The sequence below is a fragment of the Symphodus melops genome (assembly GCF_947650265.1).
Source record: "Symphodus melops genome assembly, chromosome: 3".
NCBI lineage: Eukaryota > Metazoa > Chordata > Actinopteri > Labriformes > Labridae > Symphodus > Symphodus melops.
The window spans coordinates 19,944,817-19,971,349 of NC_136693.1; the positions used below are offsets into that span (position 1 = coordinate 19,944,817).

The 26,533-nt window shown below is 39.0% G+C and overlaps 4 protein-coding genes across 4 annotated transcripts in view; 1 reads left to right on the forward strand and 3 right to left on the reverse strand.

Annotated features, from left to right (window-relative positions):
- ctsba (cathepsin Ba) overlaps positions 1-26,533 on the reverse strand; it is a 52,408-nt gene that overhangs the window by 7,700 nt on the left and 18,175 nt on the right. The window lies entirely within an intron of this gene.
- On the reverse strand, positions 3,763-12,190 carry xkr5b (XK related 5b). The gene is made up of 13 exons (XM_079340170.1): positions 11,953-12,190; positions 10,208-10,297; positions 10,010-10,115; positions 9,305-9,471; positions 8,443-8,576; positions 8,221-8,299; positions 7,831-8,000; positions 7,247-7,358; positions 6,818-6,985; positions 6,400-6,590; positions 6,236-6,316; positions 5,664-5,931; positions 3,763-4,805 (listed from the first exon to the last, which is right to left on the reverse strand). Exons 1-13 carry the CDS (start codon positions 12,059-12,061, stop codon positions 4,138-4,140), a joined length of 2,343 nt encoding a protein of 780 aa, XP_079196296.1. The 5' UTR covers positions 12,062-12,190; the 3' UTR covers positions 3,763-4,137.
- The window catches only part of LOC306821742 (uncharacterized protein), a gene marked incomplete at its 3' end in the record, with an annotated part of 90,361 nt that continues 79,319 nt past the window's right edge, over positions 15,492-26,533 (forward strand). The window contains exon 1 of the mRNA XM_079340316.1: positions 15,492-15,508. The remainder of the gene's footprint in view (positions 15,509-26,533) is intronic.
- Positions 15,507-23,968, reverse strand: eva1ab (eva-1 homolog A, regulator of programmed cell death b). The gene is made up of 4 exons (XM_079340108.1): positions 23,421-23,968; positions 17,678-17,846; positions 16,903-17,259; positions 15,507-16,259 (listed from the first exon to the last, which is right to left on the reverse strand). Exons 2-4 carry the CDS (start codon positions 17,778-17,780, stop codon positions 16,147-16,149), a joined length of 573 nt encoding a protein of 190 aa, XP_079196234.1. The 5' UTR covers positions 17,781-17,846; positions 23,421-23,968; the 3' UTR covers positions 15,507-16,146.

The following is a 26,533-nucleotide window of genomic DNA, read 5'->3' on the forward strand; positions in this document are numbered from 1 at the left end:
TTTTGGGTTGGCTACAATATCTCTCAAATAGCTCAGAGCATCTTATGCACAATGGTCATTCATCATATTCAATCATATCTACTCAAACATGCAGTACACTCCAACAGACTGTGACTATGGATGTTGATGTAGTCTATTGCAGTGTCTGCCTAAGAATTCACTTTTTGTCTGTTATATCAGCGGAAGAATATACAATAACATGATATATAAATAAATGCTCTCATTGATGAAGTGTTATGCTGAGTACTTTTTAAAAAACACTATATGGACAGAAATGTAGATGAAAGTCGCATGTGGTTTATATCAGCCTTAAAGCGGTATAATGTAATCACTGACCAAAGAGAACAATGCTGAGTGTCAGGCTGCTTTCTCTTCCTGTAATCAGTCTGTCATCTGACTCTCAAAATGATGACATGGGAAAAATACTTGAACCACAGCACACCAACACGAATCATTATCAAACAAGTTTCACATGCACATATCCTCATTTTAAGTAAAATATCTATTTCAGTATAGAGCTATTATGCAAATCAATCAGAAACAGAAAACGCTGGTGTTTATTGTATCGGAGAAATCTCTATCTTTAGGGACAAAAAAGAAAGTTGTCTAATTTTTACATTTATGATTGATTTCTTTATATGATTTTTAAGATTTGTGATTAATGATGATGTTGGTTCTACTGATCATAAGGTGTCTTAAAGCACAAACATTTCAGCCAGTTTGATCAAAACTCTTAATACATCTTTTACAAGATTACTACTCAGTAAACTTCAGGCCATTTAGTGTACCAGCTCAGGAATACAGCACACAGTGTACAGAAGAGCTGGAGGAATGCTTGTTTATGCCTTGCACGCAAGTTAATCTGGCATTAGACTGGATTGACCATTGTACTGTGACGACACTTACAGTACATTGTTTCCATAACTATCATCACTGTGGTCATGTATATCTATCTCTCGAAAGGTCATTAGAAGATTTAATTGTAGCGAATCAGTAAAATACAACCCAGTAGTCAGAGCTTTGATCATGATTTATTTCTTTATTTTTGTACATCAATAGCACATTAAATAACTCTCTATCACCAAACACAGCTGTTCTGTGGAGATCCTCTCAGGGATGAGCTGATGCCAATGATTAAAAAAAAAAAAAACGCTGCTACAACACTCAGTGACCTTGCACTCAATCAGCTAACTGATTTAATTCTGTCAATAACACATGTGAAACTTCAGCACAAAACCCTGAAACACTGCACTGTTGCCGTTGACATATTCCACACTGAAAATGTGACCAAATATAAATGAAGACGAATTTGTAAAAAATAGAAAATGAGTGAAAATAGAAACACAATCATAGGCCATCATACACATCTTGTACACAAAGCAAAGCACATAGTTCTAATTTTTAGCAGTGCGCGCACACACACACACACACACACAAACTGAAGCTGTCTCTCTACAAGGCAAAGCGCTGATTCATGATTATCAAGTCAAGGCATCAATGCAGTCTATAGCGTAAGCATGGATTTTTAATCAGTGCACTAAGATACATTTCATTAGCTGACTTATTGCTTTTGCATACACACAATAAAGCATGTGTGTTTACTATGGTATATGTGCATGTAGTTACAGTAAGTGTTTTCTTTCTCTAAAGAATAGATACAATTCTTGCATGTATGTGTGAGTTACATGCAGTGACACTTATCTTACAGCAAGCTGTGCGAATGGAGTTCAATGTAGTTATATCCAACAAGAACTGTGATTCCTAGTTCTTCTCAGGTTTTATCAACAGATGAGCTGATACCATTAACTGACTGTAATAGACGTTAATTTAGAGGGATCTCTTACATTTTGTTAGCAAAATAAATAAGAAAAAAGAATGTGTTAAAGAAAGAAATAACTGGTATCATAAAACATTATCTGGGTACAATCAGTTTGAAACATAAATCAACCATATTTACAACATGATACTGGCATTGAACAAACATGATACTCATAGCAGCACATTAAATCCAAGAGTTCCCTTCATACAATGTTTGTTTTCTCAACCTCTGCCCCCGAGGTCACACTGTATTGTAGCTACTTTATCAGAAGTATTTCAAACTAACCAAGAAACGGGCTCTCTGTTTTCTGTCAAACATAGGACAGCTACATGTTTGCACTGTGATACTGAGAGATTATAGAACCAGTTACTCACATGGAAGATAGAAGGTGTAGCTGATGGCTTATCAAGAAGTAATTCTTCATGTAAGACTGCAGTTCTCACAGCTAGTTTAAATGCTATCATGATCTTGCTAGTGATAGTTTTGTCATGAAAAATAATCTGGAAACTTGCCATTTTAAATTGAGTATATATATATAAGCAAATATATGTTCACTACAGTGGATTGTCTGCATTCGGGGGTTGTTTCTTTAAATCCAACAAAATCTAAATGAGCGGAAGAAAACATTTTCCTCTACAGAAGGAACGTAGTCCCATTTAAAAAACGCAGCCTGCCTCAGCCACACAGTTAACACAAGGACCATGTTACATTTCATGACACATTTGATGTCAGTCATCATATTAATATAGGTCAACAGGGTAGCAAACAAGCAGTAAGACATTTTACCAACTTATAATTAGGAATTGAGGTAGAATACTAAACGATAAACAATTTATTTCAGTGGGGGGGGGGGGGGTGATTGTAGGACATGTTTATAACGATTAAATACTATTTTAAAGAGATAAAACTATGAGTAAATAAATAATTGTCACAAAAGTGACAAACCCTAGCGTCCTCTGTTTCTTAGGACATTTATTTCTTTGGGTCATAAACAAAAATTATATATGAGGCTTTTTCGATAAAATAAAGTAATTAAAGAATAGCTAAAAAACAAATATTAAAGAAATGAAATACATATTATAAAGAAAATACATCATGGTTTTTATTATTCTATATTGCCCATTTACACTTTCATTGTTCATATTTCTCTATTTGCGTATTCACAATAATGTCATGCTACAGGTGGCTCCAGTGGCTATAAATCGATTGAGTTGTTATGTTTCTGTGCTCAAATGTTGACTGACTGATAGTAGCAAAGGAAAGTTTTCCATTTGATCTTTTTCGTTCTCTAAACTCTGTGTTGCTTGCTTTTCCAATAGTGTCATGAGATCAAGACAATCACATTAATGGATAGATTTGACTACAAGTGGTAAATAAGAAATTAGTTTCTGTTTGTGTGTCAGTCAAGTGTGTTAACACAGACCATGTACTGTTGTACTCACACATAAGAACCTGACAGATTGATGAAGGAGCATCTCCCTGAAAACTCAACAATATTCAACATCATTTCAAGTAAGTGATACTGAATGATATCCATGACACTGAAGGTTTTATGTGTCATATACTGTATGTACTTCAAACGCTTGTTAGTCCCATTGTGTAACTCTGATCCCACCAGTTTTGGTAAAGGCATAGGAGAGGGATGTTAGAGGAGCTTTTGCTCAGCTGCCTGCAGACAGCATGTAAGAGTATTGTAAACAAGTACAGTTGACTGCTTTTCTTAAAAAATAACCCTTCTCCCACGTCTTTCAGATTATTCCTTTGATTCACATGGATACTTAGGCTTTTGTTTTCTTAATGTTTAATTCACTTTCTGATTAAGCTGACTTTAAATCTGTCTGTTGTCTCCTTTGAAAGTTTACAATTTCGAAGTGTAATTATACATCATCTTAGTTTTAAGGACTTAAAAAAAAGTTACTGCACACAGGAAATTCATTTTTCACCCTGACTGCCTAATCAGCAACAAGAATGTTCACTGACTTCAGATCACAAAAGAATGACTAATATGTTAACTGGTATGTAAAGCAGGGTGACAACTATCAATTTAAAGAACTGAGCACAACTTACTGTCATGGTGGTTTGCCACTGTGCTTTCTGTATATTCCCGTGGTTTGTTAAATGAACAGCTGAGAAAACATAAATAATGATATACACTATATATCCTCTAATTCTGACTTATGCTTGGCAGAAATGCGGCCTAGTTTCCCACCAAGCCTTCTTCAAATAAGTAGATATTGGACTTGAGATATATCCTTAACTAAACAACTTAAAAGACTCAATTCCCCACCCTGTTGTTCCTTTCACCTTCCCCAACCTTCTTACACCATCCTCTCTCTGCTGCCCACAAACTGCACCATCTGTTTGCGAGCGTGGGAGATGACCGGAGTGAGTGGAACTATGGGAGTGCTGGGGGTCGTAGCTCCCGGAGTGGTACCTCCAGGAGTCAAAGCCCCGGGAGTCGAAGCTGCAGGTGTAGAAGCAGCAGATGCAGAAGCTGCGGGCGTCGAAGCCACAGGTGTAGACGCACTAGGGGATCCTCCTGGAGTGGGGCCTGGTGTTGTACCAGGTGTGGCAGGAATGATGACCACAGGGGCCAGGCCTGGACTTTCAGGTCGGGGCTCCTGTCGAGGGGTGGAGGTGACAAAACGAGCCTCCCTGATGCGGTAGGGACTTCTGTAGGTGGAGATGGGTGACAACTCAGAGCCCCAGCCAAGATAGCTCCCGCTTGAGGGAGATTGTGCTTCCGCGCTGAAGTACAGAGTGGTGCTGGACTCCCCGGGGATTGGTGGTTTCTTCTCAGGGGAAACAAGCAGGAGAGGGGATCGCCGCTCTGGTGACCAGCCGGGGGTCTTGATGTCCAGAGAGCACACGGAGGACGAGGCTTCGGTCAGCGTCGCAGCCTGGCTGTCGATATGACGGAGGCTCCCAGGGCATGGTGATGAAGGCGTTGGCGAGCCATAAACAGCACTCTGAAAATCCTCATCACCTTTGAATACATAAAATTGTATTAAAACGTGTTCCTACAAGGTCTTGTCTTGAATGTTGGTCCATTTCTAGGATGAGGAAGAATGTATGACATTATAAAAACGTTGGACTATTGTAAAAGGATTTAAAAAATAATCATTTACTTGTGTTAGTTTAAATGAGGGTTTAAAATGTTTAGTCTTACCAAGCAAGTGAGCTTAAACAACAAATTAGGAAAAACATTGGAGTGGAACTCTGTCCTAACCAACAAGCCATTGAGTTGGTTTCACTCGTCAAAATTATAGATATTCTTCATGCATGCTGGAGATTTGCTGCTGTTTTCATACACCTCCAATAAGACCATATCATATCCATCCAGTTTGCCAAACATTCACATGACTTCTTGTATGTGAAAGGTTAATAAAAATCCCACAGAGAAATATCACCTGACTGCAGTTCTGCTCAGCTTCACAGACATTTGCACTTCTTTCAGGTCAATGTTCTGGTTTTGCTCACTCTCACTGCCAGAGTAAACATTTTTTTTATTAAAGAAAAGGCTTAATGTAAAGTAGGACCAAACATAAGCTTGGAAACACAGTGAGATGATAAGCAACTCAAAATGAGATATTTCTCTCAGGAAAACTATTAAATATATATACTATAAAACAAATTAAAGAGCCTGAAGCTTCTATCTTATGTCCAGCAGCAATTCTTAATGTAACACCTTCTCAACTAAATGAAAATACTTCTGACTACAAAAAACCAAAAGGCCAAACTCAAAGCTTTCAAACTTCAGTCTTGCAGTATGTTTTGTGTCTTTGTGTGCTAAATGTTTGAGCATATGCTCTAACAGGATTTAGTGATTATTAGGACATTGAACCTTTTTCCTCTGACAGTGGAGCTGAAAGTGGAGCTGACACTGAAGCTGACACTGAAGCTGACAGTGGAGCTGACAGTGGAGCTGACAGTGGAGCTGATAGTGAAGCGCTAGACTCGTCTTCGGCGCTCTCTTCAGGAATGACCTCCTGGAACGGGATGATCTCTGGAAACTTCCTCATGTCCTGGATTGTTGTGGGCGGAGCTCTTCTCACTGGTCGAGCTACTACAGTGCTGGGAGCTGGCTGTGGAGGCTTGATCACCTCTTTTACCTGGAGACAGAGAGAGTCTGAGACTCAGACCGAAGACAGACAAACTCAGTATTCAGTATACTGTACATACATTGCCTTTACGTTGATATCCTGATGGCTGAGTATACTCCAATAAAGATCTTGAAGTCGCTGTGTCGATTTTTATTATTAGTTATTATGAAAGAAAATGCAGATTATGTGTGTGCTGACTCATTTGTCTCCATTTTAAAGTCCTACAATTAGTGGTTTTGAGCACAATGAACTTTACTTCAATTAAATCAGTAAATTAAGGGTTTATTTAAAAAAAAAAGAAAAAGGTTCTTACCTGTGGAGCCTGGGTCACCTGTGGTGGAACTGGTTGAGCTGGTTGTAAGACTTGAGGAGCAGGTGGTTGAACTGGTGGAATCTGACAAGTCACATCACACATAACACTTAGAAACATTAAATGTCACCTTATAAAAATACATGGCAAAAAGGAACACAATAAACCTGAGGGAAATGAACTTCATCAGGGGAGTGGATTTCTTCCGAAAGACCCATCAGTCCTGCCAGACCCCCTTCACCATAGGCAGACCAGATGTTAGCTACGTTCCCCGTCTTCAGGGCCAAACGAATCAGCAGCCAGTGGTGATGTTTCCAGCCCTCCCATTGGATAGGGAGATCCATTAAGGTCCCGCCCCCTAAGGGATAAACACCAAGGTTCATTTTGGATGGATGGATGGATGGATGGATGGATGGATGGATGGATGGATGGATGGATGGATGGATGGATGGATGGATGGATGGATGGATGGATGGATGGATGGATAGATAGATAGATAGATAGATAGATAGATAGATAGATAGATAGATAGATAGATAGATAGATAGATAGATAGATAGATAGATAGATAGATAGATAACAAACCAGACAGTGTTGCATGGCGATGGAAAGAGGGTGTGACTTTTTCCTCCAATGACAGTGTCGATCCACGCTCCATGCATGCTCCACCTATTCCCCTATGGCGAATACTTTGAAAAATCTCAAAAGACTTTGGGTGGAGGAAACGATAGTACAGCACCAACGCTATCAAACCTGGACATAAAAGAGAAAGAAACGGGTAAACATGGAACCTGATTAACTACTGACATCTCCATCAGCCACAGCCACATTATGAGCGAAATATCTGCATCTATATATAGTGAGAATAACCAATAATTAGCTTCGAGACTACTGTGTTGCCTTTTGCTGAACTAAACCTTTTCCACATCAGCATGCTAGCAATATCGGAGAGAGCATGTCAGCATGCTAATATTAGCATTTTAGCTTTACGCAACGTGACGTTGTGTTCCTCACCAATGAGGAAGCTACAGAACACTGCAGCTGGGATCCCCACGGTATCCCAGGACACCATGGTGAACAACCAAGAAGACGCCAGAAGAAGAAACGCGTTTTCTAAGAACATGGCCTGAAAAGGAATGAAAAGAATCGTGATGTTCTCTTTGTCTGACACTTACAATAAATCTAACATTGAACTGTTAAATGTTAACCTTAACCTTTTGTCAGAAACTTAAATTGAAAGCTCATTACAATACTACATGAGTAGACATTACGACAGGGTAAGACCTTCTGAGCTATGAGTTATCAGGATGCATGAGCCTGATTCAATCGTTCCCTTTAAGAAATGTAAATACATTACACAAAACAAACAAACACTCCTTTTTTAATCATCATTAAATCATGTCTATTTGACTTGCACAGGTAAAACATTTTTGGTACAGAAAAAAGTTGCAGATGGGACTGGTTGTCAAAATGACTTATTTATCAGACTGTGTATCTTTAATCTCATTACAAGTTGTTCTTGTATTCAGTACATTATTCATTTATTTGTGTGTGACTTCTGCCTGACAGGAATAAACTGACCACAGAGACACACTTACCAGGTAGAATCCTGCCATGCGGTATCTGGATTGACCATACTTCACATTCAGGAAAAGAAAGATGTGAACAGCTCCCAGGACCAAGTTAAAGATTCTCCATCGATTTGTTGAGCGTATGATGTCAGTCTGCTGAGATACCATCCAGAAAGTTGCTCCAAGCCAGTGCACACCTGACACAATAAAATACCACAAAGTAAAACTACAGCCATTAATATATCACAAGTTTCGTCAAAACTATCTCAAACAAACTTGGTCACCATAAATAACCATAGTGGAGGACCATGACAGCTTACTGACAAAGAAATTATAACATTTATTTACCTTCATAAAACTCTCCATCCATGAAAAAAAATATAAAGTTAGAGATAAAACCTTGATATTTAGTCTCACCCATGACTCCCAGAATCCATTGTTTGAAGATTCGTGTGAAGAGCATGAGAACAGCAAATCGAGATCCCAACATACCAATCTGTGAAAAGACAAAAGACAAATGTAACATGAAGAAAAGCCAAAACAACTACGGGTATTTATGAAATATTAAACATTTAAGTTGTATCATTAAAAGTGTTATATTGATAGTGCAAGCTTTGAATAGTGAGAAATCATGCCCACCCTCCACAGCAGTCGACAGAGGATGGCAGCGGGAGTCATTTGTAGATGTCCTGGTCTGATGAGTGAACAGGCTCTGGCATAGAGGACCAAGGCCCAGGCCAGAGATAACAAACACACTACAAAACACACTGAGGCTACAGAGAGAAGAGACGGACAGCCATGTCAACACCTTGACACACTGCACTGCTATATATATTTTTTAAAATAATAATTAGGTTACGCAAGGCAACACTGGAACACAATAAATAAGTTGATTGCTTACTGGTGTGCCAAAATACTTCTTAACACAGATCTGGAGAACTTTTTTTTAGAAAACTGACAATTCATGAAAAAAGATAAGGCAAATATCTGCATATAAAATTATTAAATAATCAAAGTCTTTATCACAGCTAGTGGCTCAGGTAAGTCTGCCCTTTGGTGGTGTGCACTGGGTTAAAAAACAAGCTCCCGCTCTGTTTGAAAATGACGTCAAAACAGTGGTCATAATAAACAGAAAAAAGAGCAAAACAAAGTGCAAAGATGCACTATTGAGTTATGTAATTCTAACACTTCTTACACTTTTTATCAAATACAGTAAATAATTGTTCATTTAAATAAACGCCCTATCTTTAAACGTACGTTTGTTATCATGTTTAAAATAAACACAAGATACTTGCGCCCTAACAAAAAGAGACATGTTCAGTGAAGACACCCCTCAGTACATGCAAGCTTCAGGGAGTGACAAAGCTGATGAGAGCCACATGAGCCTTAAAGGCCTCTATATTATTTATCTTTCTGATAAACTATATCTATATATAGCTATATCTGGCCTCATGGCTCTAACATTCATATGCTCTGTGTTCCATATTTAGCTTCTCCGTACCTGGAGACTTGATTCCTATGTCAGTACAGATGAGTACATAGGTTTGCAGAAGAGTCTGAGGCAGGGTGACCACTAAGGCTTCAAACAGACGCAAGGCGGATACATCAGCCTGCTGCATGATCTCCCCATACAAATCTTCATCTGGCAGACGCATGCACTCCCACAGCCTGTGAGGGATGGAGATGGAGAGCACCAGAGAGGTAGAGTACGCTATTAGAATCATTATCTCAACTATCTGAAATAAACTTCATTATACATGAACCAATTTCTACTTTAAAAGACTTGTTATTATCGCCAACTCAACCATTATTGTTATTACTGTCTGGACATTATTGATCTTCAACCAATTAAAGCAATTAAGCACTTCCTAGCTATAATAGCTAGGAAGTGTGGTGAATGCTTACAAATGTTGCTGTATAACGGTGGCTAATGGGTTACTTGATGGGGTTTTTTTTAACCTGAAATACAGCTCAAACATGTTATTGATTATCATCATTGTATGTTTTTCTGTTGCTGATCAATTTATAACTGCGGAAAAGAGGATTTTCAAATTTCCCATGTTCATACTACTTAGAGCTGAAGACACAAAAAAAGACACAAAGCATTACGTCAGAGGAAAATGGTCACCATGTAGCCTACTGTAAATTTTAAAACTCCCCTTTTACTACCCGTTTCATATTTCTATCATAGATAAAGTTGTCTCACCTTTTGAAGATACCAAGGTGTAGTATGTGTGTCCAGGTGAGAGACTTCCTGCGGATGCGCCCATCTGACAGGTACCACAAATAACTGAGCCACTGAGGACCCCAACCTGTGAAACACACACAATAAGAACCACAGATGTCAATCTGTCCTCTTATATACAGTATGTGTCTTTAAGACTGTTTCTATAGTTTCTCTCACCTGGCAGCAGGAACAGTGCAGTGAAGCCGGAAAGATGAGCATAGCAGTAGTTGTGACCCACCCACAGATAGTACACAAAGCAGTAGATCACTGTGGATTCATGGAAAATAGATGTATAAACAGACACATACACACTTATAATCATGTAGAATGTTAGATGTCAGTTGAGAGTTATTTGTGTTGCTAATGAACAACTGTATGTTTTCAAAAACACATGGACAGGTAACTATGGTGCTGAAATAAGTCACATATTTAATCAAGTTGTTTATAAAACTGACTTCACTATACAATAAAATGTCTAAGGAACTGTTTCAGTTTGTGCATATTTTTTGGGTAGTGAAAGTGGTCACAGAGCTGTTTAAAATCATGCACACAAAATGTAGTATATCTCAAAACATAAGACATATTAACAGAATACACTGACAATTAAATACTTTCACTATATCCAGTAACACTTTTTGAAATGTTAATGCTTCATTAAAATAGTCAAACTTAATTAGACTAAAAATATATAATAAACATGAACAGAGCTTTTCTGCGGTATAGTTATTATGTACTTTTGATACTTTAAGAACAAGTATCTTAACACGTACGTGTTATAAACCTGACATTTTCATCAGTTGTGCTACATTATAAATCTTTTTAGACTTTTTCTACACCATGGGAAGTAAAGTTAAGTTGGGGAAACACCACCATCATCAATAAATACTTATGTGAATAAAATAAGCCCCATAGCCTGTTACAAGTTACATGTCCTGGAATAGCAAAGGGCAAACAGGCAGCGTTTCCATGATACTGCATAATATGCTGTTTTGTTTACATCAAGACCAATAGTAGCAGATGACCAGAAGTGTGTAATCTTTTGAGTATCCACACTTTTCATCACACATTCCTTATGACCTCAGCTTTTCACTCCATCCGACAAGCCTGGTTTTATCAACAATAACACTGCTTATGTCTCTTCTCCCCCTCTGCTTTCACTCCCACTCTCCATTTCACGCAGTCTGAGGCCCTGCAGCTCTGCAGCTCTGCCTCCATCCCTCCAGCTCTGTAATCTGAACCGTTAGAACTGCAAAACGGGCGGGCTGTCCAGGCAGAGAAGGCCCCTCTCTCCCAGTCCTGGGGTACGCCCATCCCCTCGTCCACTCATGCACCTCCAAGAAAAAGAGCGCGCTTGAATATTACAACATGGCTCTGCTTTGATTTTAAATTAGGCCATCATACATAATAATTAAAATATCGCAGTTAAAAGGATTTTTCACCTCTTGCATGAGTCTGCATTTTTGCTGCATACTTGTTTCATAACATGCGGGGAGCAGAAAAATAGGAAAAAGGCGCAGTAGAGCTGATTTCAGACTGTGTAGTCAGGCTGTCTTATTCATGACAACACAGAGCGGACAGCTGCTTTTAAGTGAAGAGAAATGCACAACTTTGTATGTAGTTGTATGTTGGGTTACGATAGATGTTCTCACAGAGCAACGTGACGTTAAGAAACACTGACTCATTAGGAAACGCTCCCTCTCCTGTAGCCCTTAATGTACAAGCCGTACATCCATGAACCGTAGTCAGTAATGCACGCGCGCACACGCACGCTCACGCCAATAAAGTCAAATAGCACATCTCACCTGAGGACAAACTAGTACATCATCATCACCAACACAAATGTTAGTGAAACTCGGTTTTATTATGTGGGTGCAGGGTCTATGTATGAATAAGTGTCTGTAGGTGTCCCAGGTAGAACTCACGTGCCGTCCTCTCCGCCACGACGAGAAATGCGGTAAAGACGAAGACGCAAACTTGGCAGCATGGCATGCACGCACCGCCGTTGCTCGGTGCAGCTGAGTAGTCTCTCATGGCGGGTTTAAAACCTGAACTGAAGACTAACAGTGGAAACGTTTGTCTGTAGGCCGGGTTTGTCCTGTTCCCGTGCAGTCGGGAGTTGGTCCAGCTGCGGCAGACTGCTCTCTCTCCTCCGTGTCCCCGTCCTGACAACCCCGCCCGTCCCGTTAAAGAGATAGCGCATAGACAGACAAGCACCTGAGATAGACATCAAACTGCTTTCATGTGGACTACTTATAGGTTGGCCAGGACTGACGAATGTCAGTGTTTATTAATTATACCTATTTAGAATTTGCTATTCTTTTTTTTTTTTTGTCCTTTATTTTAGCAGGGAGAAGCCACTGATACTGAGTAGTAATAGTAAGTAAGGAGGATAGCACCTCTTCCTCTGTGAATTAAAAAAAAAATTGGGATTGTGGCAACAAAAAAAAAACACTTAAAAAATAGGTGGGTTTATCATTCCATGAATGTAATGTTTTGTACTGTATCATTAATGTTACACACTGTGTGTGTTTTAATTCCTGTCTTTCCACCAGTGAAAGTGTACATAGTGTTTATGCCTTGTATTATTTATCCCCCTTATTTAATTAATGTAAACTGGCTCATAGCTGTTCTTTTTTTCTTTTTTGCTATTGATGCTGTTTATATTCCCTGTTTTACTGGGGGGGGGGGGGGGTGGAGCTGTTGTAACACCCACATTTCCCCCATTGGGCAATCAATAAAGATTATCCTTATCCTTAATAACACGGCTGGCAATGGTGCAAGAATGTGGAGGTTTGTATCTTATACCATTTTAGATGGTTTTAAGTGCAAAATCAAAGTGATTTTTGAGCAATTATCTGACACAATTCGTAATTGAAGATCACTGTGTTGGCTCAGCACTTCTAAAACATTGTCGGTGAACAAAGGTCATTCCCTGCATCTATAAAAACAAACTATACTCTACCTCTCTGCAAAATAGGTATACTGTATATTTTCCAAATACAATGAGATTTCACCGTTTCAACATTTAGCATTTTGACTTTGTGCTATTTTACATCAAATAGCAGTTTAGACATTTCACAATTCATCACATAATGTTTATACAGTAGCCATGTTTGTATGACTCTAGCCTATATACTGTACATGTGATATAGATTCATACCTGTATATACGCTTGAGGTTGAAATCAATGAATCCCAGCTCAGAGTGAGGGTTGTATAAAGAAGACATTCACAAAAAAAATTCACCACATCTTTTTCTTGCTTTGTTTGCTCTTCTTTCTTTTTATTCTTTCTTTTTTGACTTACACTATTTTTGTTTGTGAGTGAGATAGAGACAAGTTTAGCATGGGTTCAAAGGGTCTTTATGGTATACTCTACTTCTCTATTCTTGTATATAAGATGATGTGTGGAAAGGCAGGGGCACTTCTAGGGTCTGTTGGGGCCCTAGGCAAACATTCATTTGGGGCCCTTCCAAACAGCGTCCATTATTATTTTCACAGCAATAATACACGCAACACTTCGCAGGGCATTGAGAGGAAGTGCTGTCAGATGGGGCCCCATTAGGAAGACCTACTCCTATACTTTTGTTGCAAAATTTTCACATTTTAAGGCAATGCCTTGGTTTAACATTTGTCTTGGGGCCCCCTGCTGGCCTGAGGCCCCAAGCATTTGCCTGCCATGCCTGTTGACAAGCAGCGCCTCTGGTGAAAGGTTTGTAAAAAGAACAATGACATCATATGCTGCTGAGAAAAGATCACACTCTCTGATGGCTCTCTCTTTTGGCGCTATCTGTTGGCTGTGGATCAGTGGTAGAGTTGGTCCAAGTTGCCCCCTCTGCTGTGTCCGAATTAATTAATTAATACTGACAGACCCACTACATTGCAGCCTCTTCCATCAGTGTGTGAATGTGGTGTGCATGGGTAGGTGTGGCCTGCGGTTTAATGCACACTTTGAGTAGTCAGAAGACTAGAAAAGCATTTTTCATGTCAATTTGCCATTTTATATTGTGGTTACTGATCCCCAATTTTTATCATGTAACTAAGAGTTTAAAGGTCACATTTTATGCAAATTACAAAACCAAAGTCTTCAAACCAATGACTCATAATTTAGAGACTTACTTATCGAATGCAATCACGGTTTGAAAAAATGACTAAATGACCATTAAATATCCTGACATTGATTCCTTTCAAGGTGTCTTGAAATTTTCTGCCTTTTTTGGTACAATATGTTGAGCTCAGAAGAGGGAAGCCAGACTTTCTTAATCCTGAACTCAAACACTTCCACTTGAAAGGCTTTCATCACTGTTCCTCAATGTAAATCAAACACAAAGGTAAAGAGAAGTAGAGATATCCTGTTTCATTTCCTTGTCGTTTTTGGGCTAGTTTCAGCTCTTTAGTCTGATGCACTCTGTTTATTTTTGGAGACAGGAGACTTTTCTCTTTTTTTAAAACTGCTCTTTCAGTCTGATGCGGTATCCTCTGCTGTCAGAAAGTCAAAGTGGCCACTTTTTACTTCTTTCTCTGAGTAGTTTATTTATTTATTTTTAACACTAATATGTGTCCCTAGCCTGTCCACAACCCCTCAGTCTTTTGCCTGCTCCACTTAGGAAAATTGTGTGCTCAAACAGCTCATTTGGAGATTGTCCCTTTGTGATATCACAATCCCTCCCCCAGCTGAGGGACACTCCCACAGCTAGGTATTTTCTCTTCTCTTTGACTCTGCTCTCTCACCATAAATAAATAGACATGGAATGAGAAGGCTCAAGCTGCCCAAGCACTTTCAGAGGGGCGTGGCTGAACACAGTTCATTTGCATTTAAAGCTACGTAGACACAGAAACAGCCTGCTCTGTAGGGCTGAAGTAGAGGGGTGATAGGTATGATCAAATAGAGGATCTGAGTAGATTTTTGGCAAGACATTTCACAGACATGTTTTGGGAAGCCCTTTTTTAAAACTTTTTAAAAAAGGAATATAATATGTGACCTTTAATTAATTTTATGGATTCCTAATACTGTACATTTCCGAATTATGTTTTGTGTTTCCTGCAGGTGAACTTTGAGTTGGTGAAGGTTGCGGATGCAGTTGACTATTTATTACATGGAATATCACTTGGAAAATACATAAAATGTGATTTTTTAAAATTCACTCATAAAGATTTGACAAACTTAAGCTCTTATGTCCAATTGTCATAGCAAATTGTCTACAATCAGTCTGTATCTTTAAACTCCACAACTCTTCACAGCCGAAGATATACATCCAATAAAACATGTCCAAAGACACAGAGAAGAATTCATTCTTTTAATAAGAGACCTTGCTAAATTAATGCACAAGAACAAATAGGTTTATTCTTTTTTTCAGAACATTAACAAATGAGGCAACAAACAAAGTCAGCATGATCCTCTGAAATTTCTCTCTTTATACAACAACCATAAGATTTGTTAGTTTGTACCATTCATATTTTCTCCACAACCACAGGCATACGTGTTTTTAAAGTGTGCATTCACTGTATCTTGGGTTGCTGAATGACAGCAGAAATAGCACCAGTATGATCCATTTAGAATTGATCTGATATCTCTCCCACTTTCATTTTCTCATTGTTCATGTTTAATGATTTCTCTTCTAATTGCCTCCGCACTTCAAACCAAAGCAAAAACAATTTTTTTTACCATTAGTGGTTCATCAACCTGCGAAGAACTGCGGCATTATATCTTCCACACCCCCATTTCTCTTTACTAGCTCCATGTTTGTCAAAAGCACCTGTTAAAAGATATAAAATTCCTCGAAGAGTTTTTCAGACACACTTTTTTCTTTACATCATGGGTCGCAAATCCCACTGTAGTGTGTGCTTTGTCTGTTGTGTCTTTTCCAGGCAAAAGACAATTCCTCTTCTTCAGTGTCTTCTGTGCTGGAGGACCGAGCCTTGACGACTCACATTTGTTCTGTTGTTCAGACTGATGGGAACCACTTCAGTCAGTGCAGTCCTGGATCTGTTTTTGGCACTCCTGAATTGTTTTTTTTTGTTGTTAATTTCATCTGCTAGTTGTCTTATTTGTTCACCTCTTTATTCACTTTCCATTCATCTTCATGTCCTCCTAACGTTCTCCCTGTTTGTCAGTTTGTTAGTAATATCTGTTGAGGCTTTGAGTGACTGTACTTATGTCTGGTTGGCCGTTCATCCAGATTTCTCTGAGGATCCGTTCGCGCTCTTCTAGCCGCTGGGCCCTGTCCAACTCTGTAAAATAAACAGAATTGCACACACGCACACAAAGAGGGTTAAATTACACTTATACAGTGTCTGTTCATATAACCATTAAACTTGACATCACTATGGAGATAACTTTCTTGCATGACAGTGTGAGGTGTGTATGTGTTTGTATGTGTTTGTATGTGTTTGTGTGTGTGTGTGTGTGTGTGTGTGTGTGTGTGTGTGTGTGTGTGTGTGTGTGTGTTTGTGACTGTCGGGCTCAGAGAAATAAACAGTCTGTGAAGGACGGAGTATAAATGTGTACTGACATGTTATCAGGCATCACAAAAATATGAAAACTAAAATTATACATGGTAATGCCTCTGACTTTTATGAGAATTCATTCAGACGCACATTTTTTCGTCGCTTTGCTCCTTATTCTCAAATAAACATTTTCTAACAAAGACTTCAAATGCCAATATTACATTTTTGTCTTATATTGTAGTTTGTAGACTATTCCTGTGTGTGAGGAGAAAAAACACTCCTGCTTCCATGTTGTTACATGTTTTCAGCCCATGTTGTGCATTTCATTATTCATGTTTTAATGTTTGTATTGTGTGGATTACTTGGAGTATGGACCATAGGTGTTAATAATGATAAAGGCCTAACTGTGTGTGTCTGTAAGAGATACCCTCAGCTGATGTAAACATGGTGGCGTGCAACAGAGCTCTCTCAAAGCGTCTGCGTCTCCGTGCCGACAGGTCGGAGGTTTCATCCCAGTCCTCTGATTCGCTGTCCCCTGCAGGCCCCGCCCCACCAGAGGTCACCACAGCCATGCTATCAGGGTTACTGTCAATAGGCTGATGGTGGGGACAATTGTGATGGCGACGGTGATGATGTCTGTGTCTATGGCGACGATGAGCATGTTTACTGTTGCCATAGTGACAGTCTGCTCGGCAGTGTATCTGGAAGACGATGGCGCAGAGTGTCACGAGAAGGCCAATGCTGACTCCGCCTAGAAATACCAGAGCTGTCCTCTCAGGCTGATCTAAAGATTAGGTGGAAAGCAAAATGAAACAAGTTTTTCATACATTAGAGTGTGATACTGTTGTTGATTTCAGCTGTATTTTCTAAATCTTGGGAAATGAACTCATTTTCAGAAGGACACCAGTGTTGACATCTTGATATCTCTCAAAACACCTTATTATTGGGAAATAGATTAAATTTCAATGTATATCCACTTAGGGCTTCCATAGATGTGTTTATAAAAACTCTATACTTCCATGTTAATGGCCTTCTGCAAAATGTGGGATTGAAACACTGACTGCTTATCTTTTGATATCCATTGCTAACATTTTATCGTTGATGCCAACATTATGGTTGGCTATTGAAAAGTTGATTTGACGAGCACATTGACCTGATACCCCATACTGCTTTTTAGTCAGTATTAAAAACATTTCTAATACCTGCTATAAAGGTGTAGGCTGCCAGTATGTTGCTGATCATTGCCATCTCCTTGGAGCCCACCTCCACCTCCATATTTGGACTTCCTGTTGTTGGAGCGCTCATTATTTCACTCTGAGTTGACCTTGACTGTCCAATAGATGTCAGTGGAGCTCAAACTTCACAATCCCCCTAGATCACAGGGTTTATGGGTAGGGGTGGGTCAGAGAGGACAGAATTAATAATAACAAAAAAAAAGCAGGAAAGAAACAAGGGAAAAGAGGAAAGTTAGTGATTTTATTGAAGAGTAACCCAAGTTTTTAAACTTCCTTACTGGACTTACAGACAGGTTGAAACCAGCCAGCTCATTAAATACCCAGCCAGGGCCACGTATGAAGTGTGAATAAAATACTCTCATGTAAAAAAGATACATTATCAGTCGTTTATACTTATTTATAGCTGACACATGTCTTATATGGAGACAGACAGGAGAATTATAGCGTGCTTTAGAACTTTCTAAAGTTTATGCATCACTTCTCATCTCTCCTCACTTTTAAACATGCCTGAGATGTAAGCCTGCAGGGTTTAAAAGTAAAGGCGTAACTCAGAAAGACTAATCTTCCTAAGTCACATACAAATATCCAAATACAAGACCATAGAAATAGCAACTACTACAAGTATTCACAACCAACCGTATGAAGCATATTTTAGCAAAAGTAATAGAGAAAAAACCCAAAACAATTAAACACAGATTTATTTGGAGAATAAAACTTCTCAAAGTGAAAACTTTAGGATAGTTTACAAAATAGAGGAAACAAAAAAGAAGTTGATAATTAAAGGAGCTGTAAAGTTCCTTTCAAATGGAGCTGAAGAAAACACAAAGAGATTGTGTCTTTTTCATCATGATGGGTTGAGGGTAAAGTAGTCCAAACAGTTACACATAAAAGAAGAGCACCTGCAGTTCCAGAGTATAACCAATTGTATGTTCAGTCTGTAGAAATATATCAAGTAAAGGGAAAAATCATCATGATTTTGACTCTGTAGATTCTAAGTCAACCACTAGGTGGCAACAAAATGCCATGAGTCAACTAGGATGTAAATCGATTCAGTCTCATTTAAATGATTCTGACCTTGCTGGTGGACATAAACACTGTCCTTTTTTTAAACGTCTTTATTCTCAGTAAGTCTATTTTGTGCCAGCTTGCAGTGGCTTTGTCTTAATGTTGGTATCAAGAGTATGTTGCAACCATTACTCAGTTTAGAGGAATCAATTTTTAAAGATATCATTAAAATATGAGGATACTTTTAGGCATCTTGTCCTCTTCTTTCTTGGAACTTGAATGCGATTTGTTTTTAGGTATGAACGTACCACACCGTTTATTACCAACACTAATGTGTGACAGCCAGGTTAAATGTAGGGTAGAGCAAAATAGTTCTATACAGTATTGCGTCTAGACATGTAGCCTCACACCCAGTCTGCTGGAAGTCCCCACACACACTCTGGATTATATCTACAGTGGATGTGTGTTGCCTATTGATGGATCTGGTGTACACATCTTCATATATTTAGTATTCTGTAATCCCAAAGGTTCAGACTTTCTGACAGTAGAGCAAAGAAGCGAGAGAATCTGAGAGAGAGAGAGAGAGAGAGAGAGAGAGAGAGAGAGAGACAGAGAGACAGAGAGAGAGAAAGACAGAGAGAGAGAGAGAGAGAGAGAGAGAGAGAGAGAGAGAGAGAGAGAGAGAGAAAGACAGAGAGAAAAGGGTTTTGAGTATAACAAGACGAGCACGGAAAGCCAAGAGTCTCATCTGTTTCTTTTCCTGCCTGATCTTGTAATCTTAAGAGCTGCCTTATGAAACGTATTGTTCATATTTATACAGTATCTTGTGAAATTTCTTCCCAGAGTGTTTCTTGTTCCATCCTAACAAATTCATCAAGCTATGGAGAAGTTTGGCTCAATGGTGTGCTTGTGTCTTTAAGTGAAAATAACATCAGTGCCTTAATTATTCCTCCAACAACATTTCTTACTATGAAATTGAATAAAGAAAAAAGGTGAAATGGGGTAGAAGTTAAGACAACGCATACTTCCTTTTCCTTAGAAGTCCATTTGCATAGATTCAATTCACCTCAGTAAAGCAACAAATACAACTCATGTTCTAGGCCAGAAGATGGCTACTTTGTCAACCCTCAACGTGGCCCTCAGTCCATTTTTGCATATCAGTTGGAAACGTGAAGAAAACAGGACAAAATCTGACGTTAAATCATGAAAAACAGAAATATGTCCATGTTACTATTTAATCACAGACATATGTTGGGGTAAATTTGACTGTAATTGTTTGACAAATCTTACAATTTGGCCCTCTGGCAGCGAGAATTAAATGAATGTGGCCCTTGCTGTAACATGTTGTCCATCCCTGCTCGAGATCAAAGGTTCCCAAACCTTTCAGCCTGCGACCCCCCCAAAGTAATAGTGCTTGAGACAGTGGACCCCTACGTTCCCTGGTGGTCAATGCATTCATCACATTTTTTTTTAATTTCCTCATAAATCTCCCTCCAGGTGATTTAGAGCACTGAGGCTTTACAAGTTTATTATTACATACTATATAGGTAATGCTGTGTTCATGTGATAATGTGTTTGGACTGCCTGAGTTATACTGCTCCAGGAATAAAGCTATCTGCATCAGCAAGTCCAGCTATTGACCCCCTACCAGCCTCCTCCTCCAACCCCCAGTGTGGTTAATGCTAAAAGTAAAAAACAGTCAGAGTTTATATTATCATCTCTTATTGAGCTGATAGACACTCAAATCCTGCAAGTAACCTGAGCCCATTCTCTTTACTCACATGACAGACTTGATTAATATCAGTATTCAAGAGAGACATTACAGATCTGTGATCTCTGCTGGAAGCGTAACACACTGATTACACTGACAATTGCTGGATCCCCTTGGCGATAAATGTATTACTGACAATCCTCAGTTATATTTTGTAATGTCCTCCAAACTTTAAAATCAGCAGACACAGAATGGAGCAGAGTTATCAGGGGACTGATTTTCTCTTTTCATACGTTTTTTTATTTGATGAATTTCTTGTGATTTCCCCAGCTGACAACTTTAAACACCTCTTATTACATGTGGATGTGTTCTCTCACTGGCTGTTTATGAGCTTTCCGAAGCGTAATTACTTCATGAGGGCAGGCCTGGCTTTACAACAAACAACTGGAAACAATGAAAACAATGAAATGATGAAAACATTGAAAACAAAAGCTTTAAAAATTGAAAATCTCTGAGCCTTTGGGCTAAAACTGTGCTGTAGGATAAAGAAGAAAGCCATCTGCATGGTGTAGGACACTTTTAGCAATGAAGAAGTGACGACACGGCTTAAAAGTTGAAAGTGTGAACTTGAACACCTGGATGATGGATGATGCTCTCAGAGAAGATCTAACTGGCAGAATTTTTAAGGATTTTTTCTGCGATAAAAACGTAACAGAAGACGCGGTGCTATGACCTTTATGGTTCATCAAAAAATTACAAATACTTTTGCCCAACACAGTTTGCTCTTATCCTCCTCACATGCCTTTTGCATAATAACGCACCACAGGTAATTATGTTTTAAAACTAACAAAAGTCATAAAAGCGATGCATCTACTGTGATAAGAGAGGGCAAAAGGAAACATAACAAACGAGTTGTATTATACGATGCTTCTGTGCAACATAACACAACCAAACGCAACACAACCTCCAAGCATTTCTAAATCCACTGACTGTCAAGAGCTATTTGTGATAGTGTGCGTAAATCCTGGGGGACGGGATGGCCAAACCCCTCCCCCACCCTCTCTAATTTTTGGTGGGGGTTTCTTTTCTCAACAATTTAGTTTCCTGTTGGTAACAGCAAAAAACAAGATCATCATGTCCTACAGATAAGTCACAGTTAAGTATATTAACTTAACACTGCTCTGATAGTTTTGTCTAATGAGATGAGTACATTGATAAAGACAACTCAAGCTAAGAATAAAACAGAGATCAATGTCAAAGGCGGTAAACGTACTGGAAAAAACCTGCCATAATTTACTCAACATCACAGTTGTGTCAGGACACTAGCATGAGACACGTGGCCTGCAGCCAACTCATTACAATGATCACACCATCTAACTGTCTGGAAAACAGGAGCCGTCTGCACTGGGATCTATCTATCTATCTATCTATCTGTCTGTCTGTCTGTCTGTCTGTTTAAACTGAACAGTAGGTTTGTCAGGTTAGCTTAGCTTAGCTCTGCATGCTCAAACATAAAGTGTTTTCAGAGTGATACACAGTTTTTTTCTGTGGTAACCTATCCACTGGTAATGGCCCATAAATAGGAAGAACTGTAACTCCAAGCAAAACAGCGAATTGTGATTGATGCATTTCCGCTTTTGCACTGAATGAAAAACCGGATAGACAGAACTAGTTAGAACTAGCTAGTTGAGTAGGTACACCAAGCTTGAACTTCTTCTGTCCAGTTTAAATGTCTTATATGGTTGTCATTACATAGTAAATTAAAATGATATCTTCGTCCTTTCTAACTGTAATAGCACAGCAACAAAAATAAAAGTCCTCGGCATCATGGTAGTTGTATTGTTTTGAAACACAAAGCACCAAAAGCTAATGAAGTTTCCAAAATGTTAACAACCAAGTAAAGCTAACAGGAGGTGTACAATGTTCATCGCTACAGTAGAAGCTCTTAGTTATTTTATTATACTGTACTGTTCTTCTACTAGTATGTATAGTACTCTTCTAAAAAGACATTGAATGGGCTGTAGTATAAAACTTCTGAGCGACACAGGTATAACACTTGGGTTTTAGAGGTTCTGGTATACGCAGATTATATTACATTTAGATGGAGACAGGCTGACTGTTTCATTGTTTCCACTCCAACAGGTTTTACAGTTGCGCCAATTTTCTCATCTAATTCCCGGCAAGACACCAAGTCAGCAAACTTTCCAAATTCTTTTCCCTTTATTTTTTGTTCTTCTTTAAGTAATTGAGGCATCAGATTTATCTCATGAAGGTCATTCAGACAATTGCAAAAAGTGTTAAGCAGTAAGACATACTGTCTGTATGTATTTTCTTCTTTTTGTTTGAGCAACATGTCCATATCGATCATGCTAACAATGTGTGCAAATTACTTTTCCATACTTAATTTTAATTTTTTTTTAACTCATCATCATCATCCCATTATCTCTTTGCGTCTGCAGTCTAGCCAAATACTTGTGGGGCACAATAGCTCCTTGTTTTTATCCATGAGGTTAAGAGGACATTATGGTTCCCTCCCCTTTTTTTAGGACACACACTCACACTCACATAGAAGATACGCAGGAGATACACAGGCACTCTTTGCACATATCGTCCACGCGCACTCATCACACTGTGAGCGTATTTTTCCCTCAGCAAGGGTGTAATGCTAATGCAACGTGACACAGGCCTTTCACTCTGCTGTTGCACTGTTACTATCTAACATGACCTGAGGAGAGACAGCAAGAGGCAGAGAAACACAGCATGGACACAGAATTAGACAAAATGAGGTAGCAGATGGAGAGAATTAGAGCAGGAGAAAATAAAAGACAAGACGTGTAGAAAGAGATTCAGAACAGTAGAAAAGAATAGCAAAAGAGTCTTTCATTGAAGTAATACATTTCATCATCATCATCATGGACTATTACAGCATCAGTAAACCTGCACAGAAGAATCATGTGATATCTCATCACATGCAAACGCTTTGTTTACACTTACATTTTTATTAATGCTGGGGTCCCATCTGGAGTGTGTTTACTCCTCTCCTCTCTCCTCCTGTCTTCCTTTTCCTCTTCCTCCTCCTCTCCTCGCTTCGCTCTGTCCTCCTTTACTCCCTCCTCCCCTATTATCTCCTCTCTGCTCTTTGCCTTTCACTCAACAGTATAATTACATGTATAAATCTTCTTTCCGATGTCAGATTGGCCCACGTAAACAGCTCCCTTTCAACTCTTGACTTTCTTAAGTAGACACAAAGAAAATGTTTCATTCATTTTCCTCTTCAGTCCGTCTTCTTTCTGTCATGAAGGAGCAGTAGGAGGTTTGTCGCTCTGGCTGTTTCACAGAGTGGTGTTTTCCGTTATATTCCATTTTAGTTTTTCCAGCTTATTTTCCACACACACACACACAGAGGTCAGGTCTTCCTCAGGGCAGAGATGTGACATGAAAGACCCTGACAGGTCGGCAAAACCCCTCTCTTCTCTTTTCTCCAAAGGTCTGCATCCCCTTCTCTCTCTGGCCCTGTGATTCCCTCATCCCCTCACACACGCTCTGACATGAACACATTCAGCCACATACACGCACAGAGTTGAAAATGCCCCTGCCTTCCTGGTTTCTCTCTCTTTCTTTCAACAGTGGGAGGAGAGTGAAGAGTGAAGGAGGTGAGAGGGAGGGACAGAATAAACTGAGTGTCTCATAATTCACATATGAAGCCCATTGTATATGCTCAAACCACATGTGCCTTTTACATTTCACGTCTTTGAAATTATATTTATTATATGACATCACGTGAAAATTACATTTTCACATGAGATGTTTAAGAATTTAAGAGTCAGATGTACAAATGTGATTTTATCGCCTTTTTTAGAGGACATAGACTTTAATATTTACAAATGTGTATCAGAAAAAATAGACATTTTAGAGACTTTTTTTCAAAACCAGCTATTTCAAGCAACACAATTATAAAGGAAGTGGCAGGGATACAACCAACAATGAAACAAACCATTGAAACAGTCTTGAGTAAAACAATGTGCACAGCAGTTCATCTTTGTTGATACTCAATGCCGGTGAATCAGTGCCATAAAGATGGGTTATTGTTATTTCATTACACTCTGTATGGGAATCCACCCTCGACAGAGAGCTCTGCACACAGGCAGATGATTACATGACTGAATGTGCATGTCTCTGTGTAGCTGACTGAATTTGATGGAAATATGGGAAAGACATTCAAGAGCTTTGTCAACAACTTTCTAAAATTCACTCTATGTTTTATGAAAAATGTATCAGCAAACCTGAACAAGTTTATTTTTTGTGCTACTTATGCAACAGGAAAAGCTGAAAACCTCCTGTGCTCGGTCTGATGCTGACAGACATATCCAGGTTAAAAGCTCTCGACAGGTAAATGTAAAAAAAAAAAAAGAAAAAGAGTGTCTCTTAAAACTTTAATGAAACTTTGCTCTAAGGTTTGCTCTGTATGACTGCATTAGGCCATTTTAGCTTTGAAACAATAATAACATCCACGTTACTTTAGCTATTCTATGACAAGAGCTCTATTAGCATTTTACTAAGCATTTTTTACAAAAGTATTAGCCTATAGGGCTATAGGATAGGCATTCAATTTAAGGTAACTGTAATCTGAGCTAACTATTAGTAATGTTGCCAAAGGGTCCTAAGGTGAACAGTTATATTTTACTTTGCATTTTGGCCTTAAGTCTTTCTGGATGATCTGTATCCTGTCCATTGTTTTTTCATTAAGTCATAATAACAACAAAATCATGAAACCTTTGTAACTATTTCTATACATCCAGACAGTCGTACAAGACGATGAAACACTTCAAAATCCAAGCAAAGTTTAGAGCTGTAGTGGGCTCAAGGTGCTTTAGGCTAAATGCTAACGCTTCTTTTTTTTTTTTTGCACAATAGAGGTCTCTTGGTTTTGGACAATACTCCAAAAGTGTAGGTGCTATCTGATTGGGTATAAGGAAGAAAACACTAAAACATCTATTTTATTTTAACGTGCGCAAAGTTGATACCACCAGCAAAAAATGTGTTCTACTAACAGCGTGCAGTGAGTATTGCATCTTTCATATGAGCAAAACAACTCGTATTGTCCAAATAGTATGTTTGCCTTAATGAATATGCAACATGAGGCGTTTTTGTTTTTTTTTACTTGTTTCAATAATAGTTTAAAAGAAACACCATGATTAAACTTTAACTGAACATTCACAGCGTCTGCATTCTAAAGAATTTCAACATTGACACTTATGTCTTCCTATTTCCCTCTTCTCGCCAACATTACATTTTAAACTGGAATTTCTTTTTCTCTCGGGTTGTGTCTCCGGTGCGCTCCGGAGTGCTTCTCCCGAGCGCGCATGTCTCTTGACAGAAATCTCACGAGTGGCACACACACTGAGCACCAGTGCCACAGAGGACTCACACCTCCTGCACAATGTATGACAATTCATTCAATTGAAAATACTGGAATACTGAATACTCATTTTTCTCTCCCACTAATGCCTTTATTGCGCTTGCAGTCGTCCCGCTTTCTGTCCAAACTCTACATGACGTAAACCAGTAGAACACGCTAAAGCCTGACTGAAATACTACCGCCTCCACAAGGTTTGCACCTGATGTCATTCATGCAAATAATCTTAGTAAATCACCCACTACATGCCCACAAACCAAACGTGCAAACGTTTGCAGTGAACACGCAATTTAGTACTCTTTAATTGAAATCTTAGTAAATCAGGCCCTGAGTGCGTTTACATGGACTTGAGTATCCCGATTATCAGTCCCTCCAGGAAGTCGCGATGTTGCGATCGCAACAATTCACGCAAATTCAACCAATCCCCGCAATTTCTGGGCGACTTTGCAATTTTATCCAATCACCACAACTTTTCTGCAAATTTGAACAATCAAAATACTTTCCCCCACAACTTTCACCAATCAGAGTAGTCCTCCACGAAGACAGCGAGCTATATGTCACCAAAGTTTAGTGACCACAAACCAAACTCACTTCCCTGTTTATATGCACTCATATAAACAGGTAAGTCACTGAGTGAGGCATAGGAATATGTTTCACAAAGTAAATCGCTCTGCTCAGGTTAAAGTATTAC

Excerpts from the sequence above, each read along its gene's own strand:
- xkr5b (XM_079340170.1), bottom strand. The coding sequence starts at position 12,061 with ATGAGAGACTACTCAGCTGCACCGAGCAACGGCGGTGCGTGCATGCCA. Across the intron at positions 10,298-11,952 it reads CGTGGCGGAGAGGACGGCAC|TGATCTACTGCTTTGTGTAC; the intron begins GTGAGTTCTACC and ends ATGAATCCACAG. Across the intron at positions 10,116-10,207 it reads TGCACTGTTCCTGCTGCCAG|GTTGGGGTCCTCAGTGGCTC; the intron begins GTGAGAGAAACT and ends TGTGTTTCACAG.
- eva1ab (XM_079340108.1), bottom strand. The coding sequence starts at position 17,780 with ATGAGCGCTCCAACAACAGGAAGTCCAAATATGGAGGTGGAGGTGGGC. Across the intron at positions 17,260-17,677 it reads AGCCTACACCTTTATAGCAG|ATCAGCCTGAGAGGACAGCT; the intron begins GTATTAGAAATG and ends CCTAATCTTTAG. Across the intron at positions 16,260-16,902 it reads CATGTTTACATCAGCTGAGG|AGTTGGACAGGGCCCAGCGG; the intron begins GTATCTCTTACA and ends TTTATTTTACAG.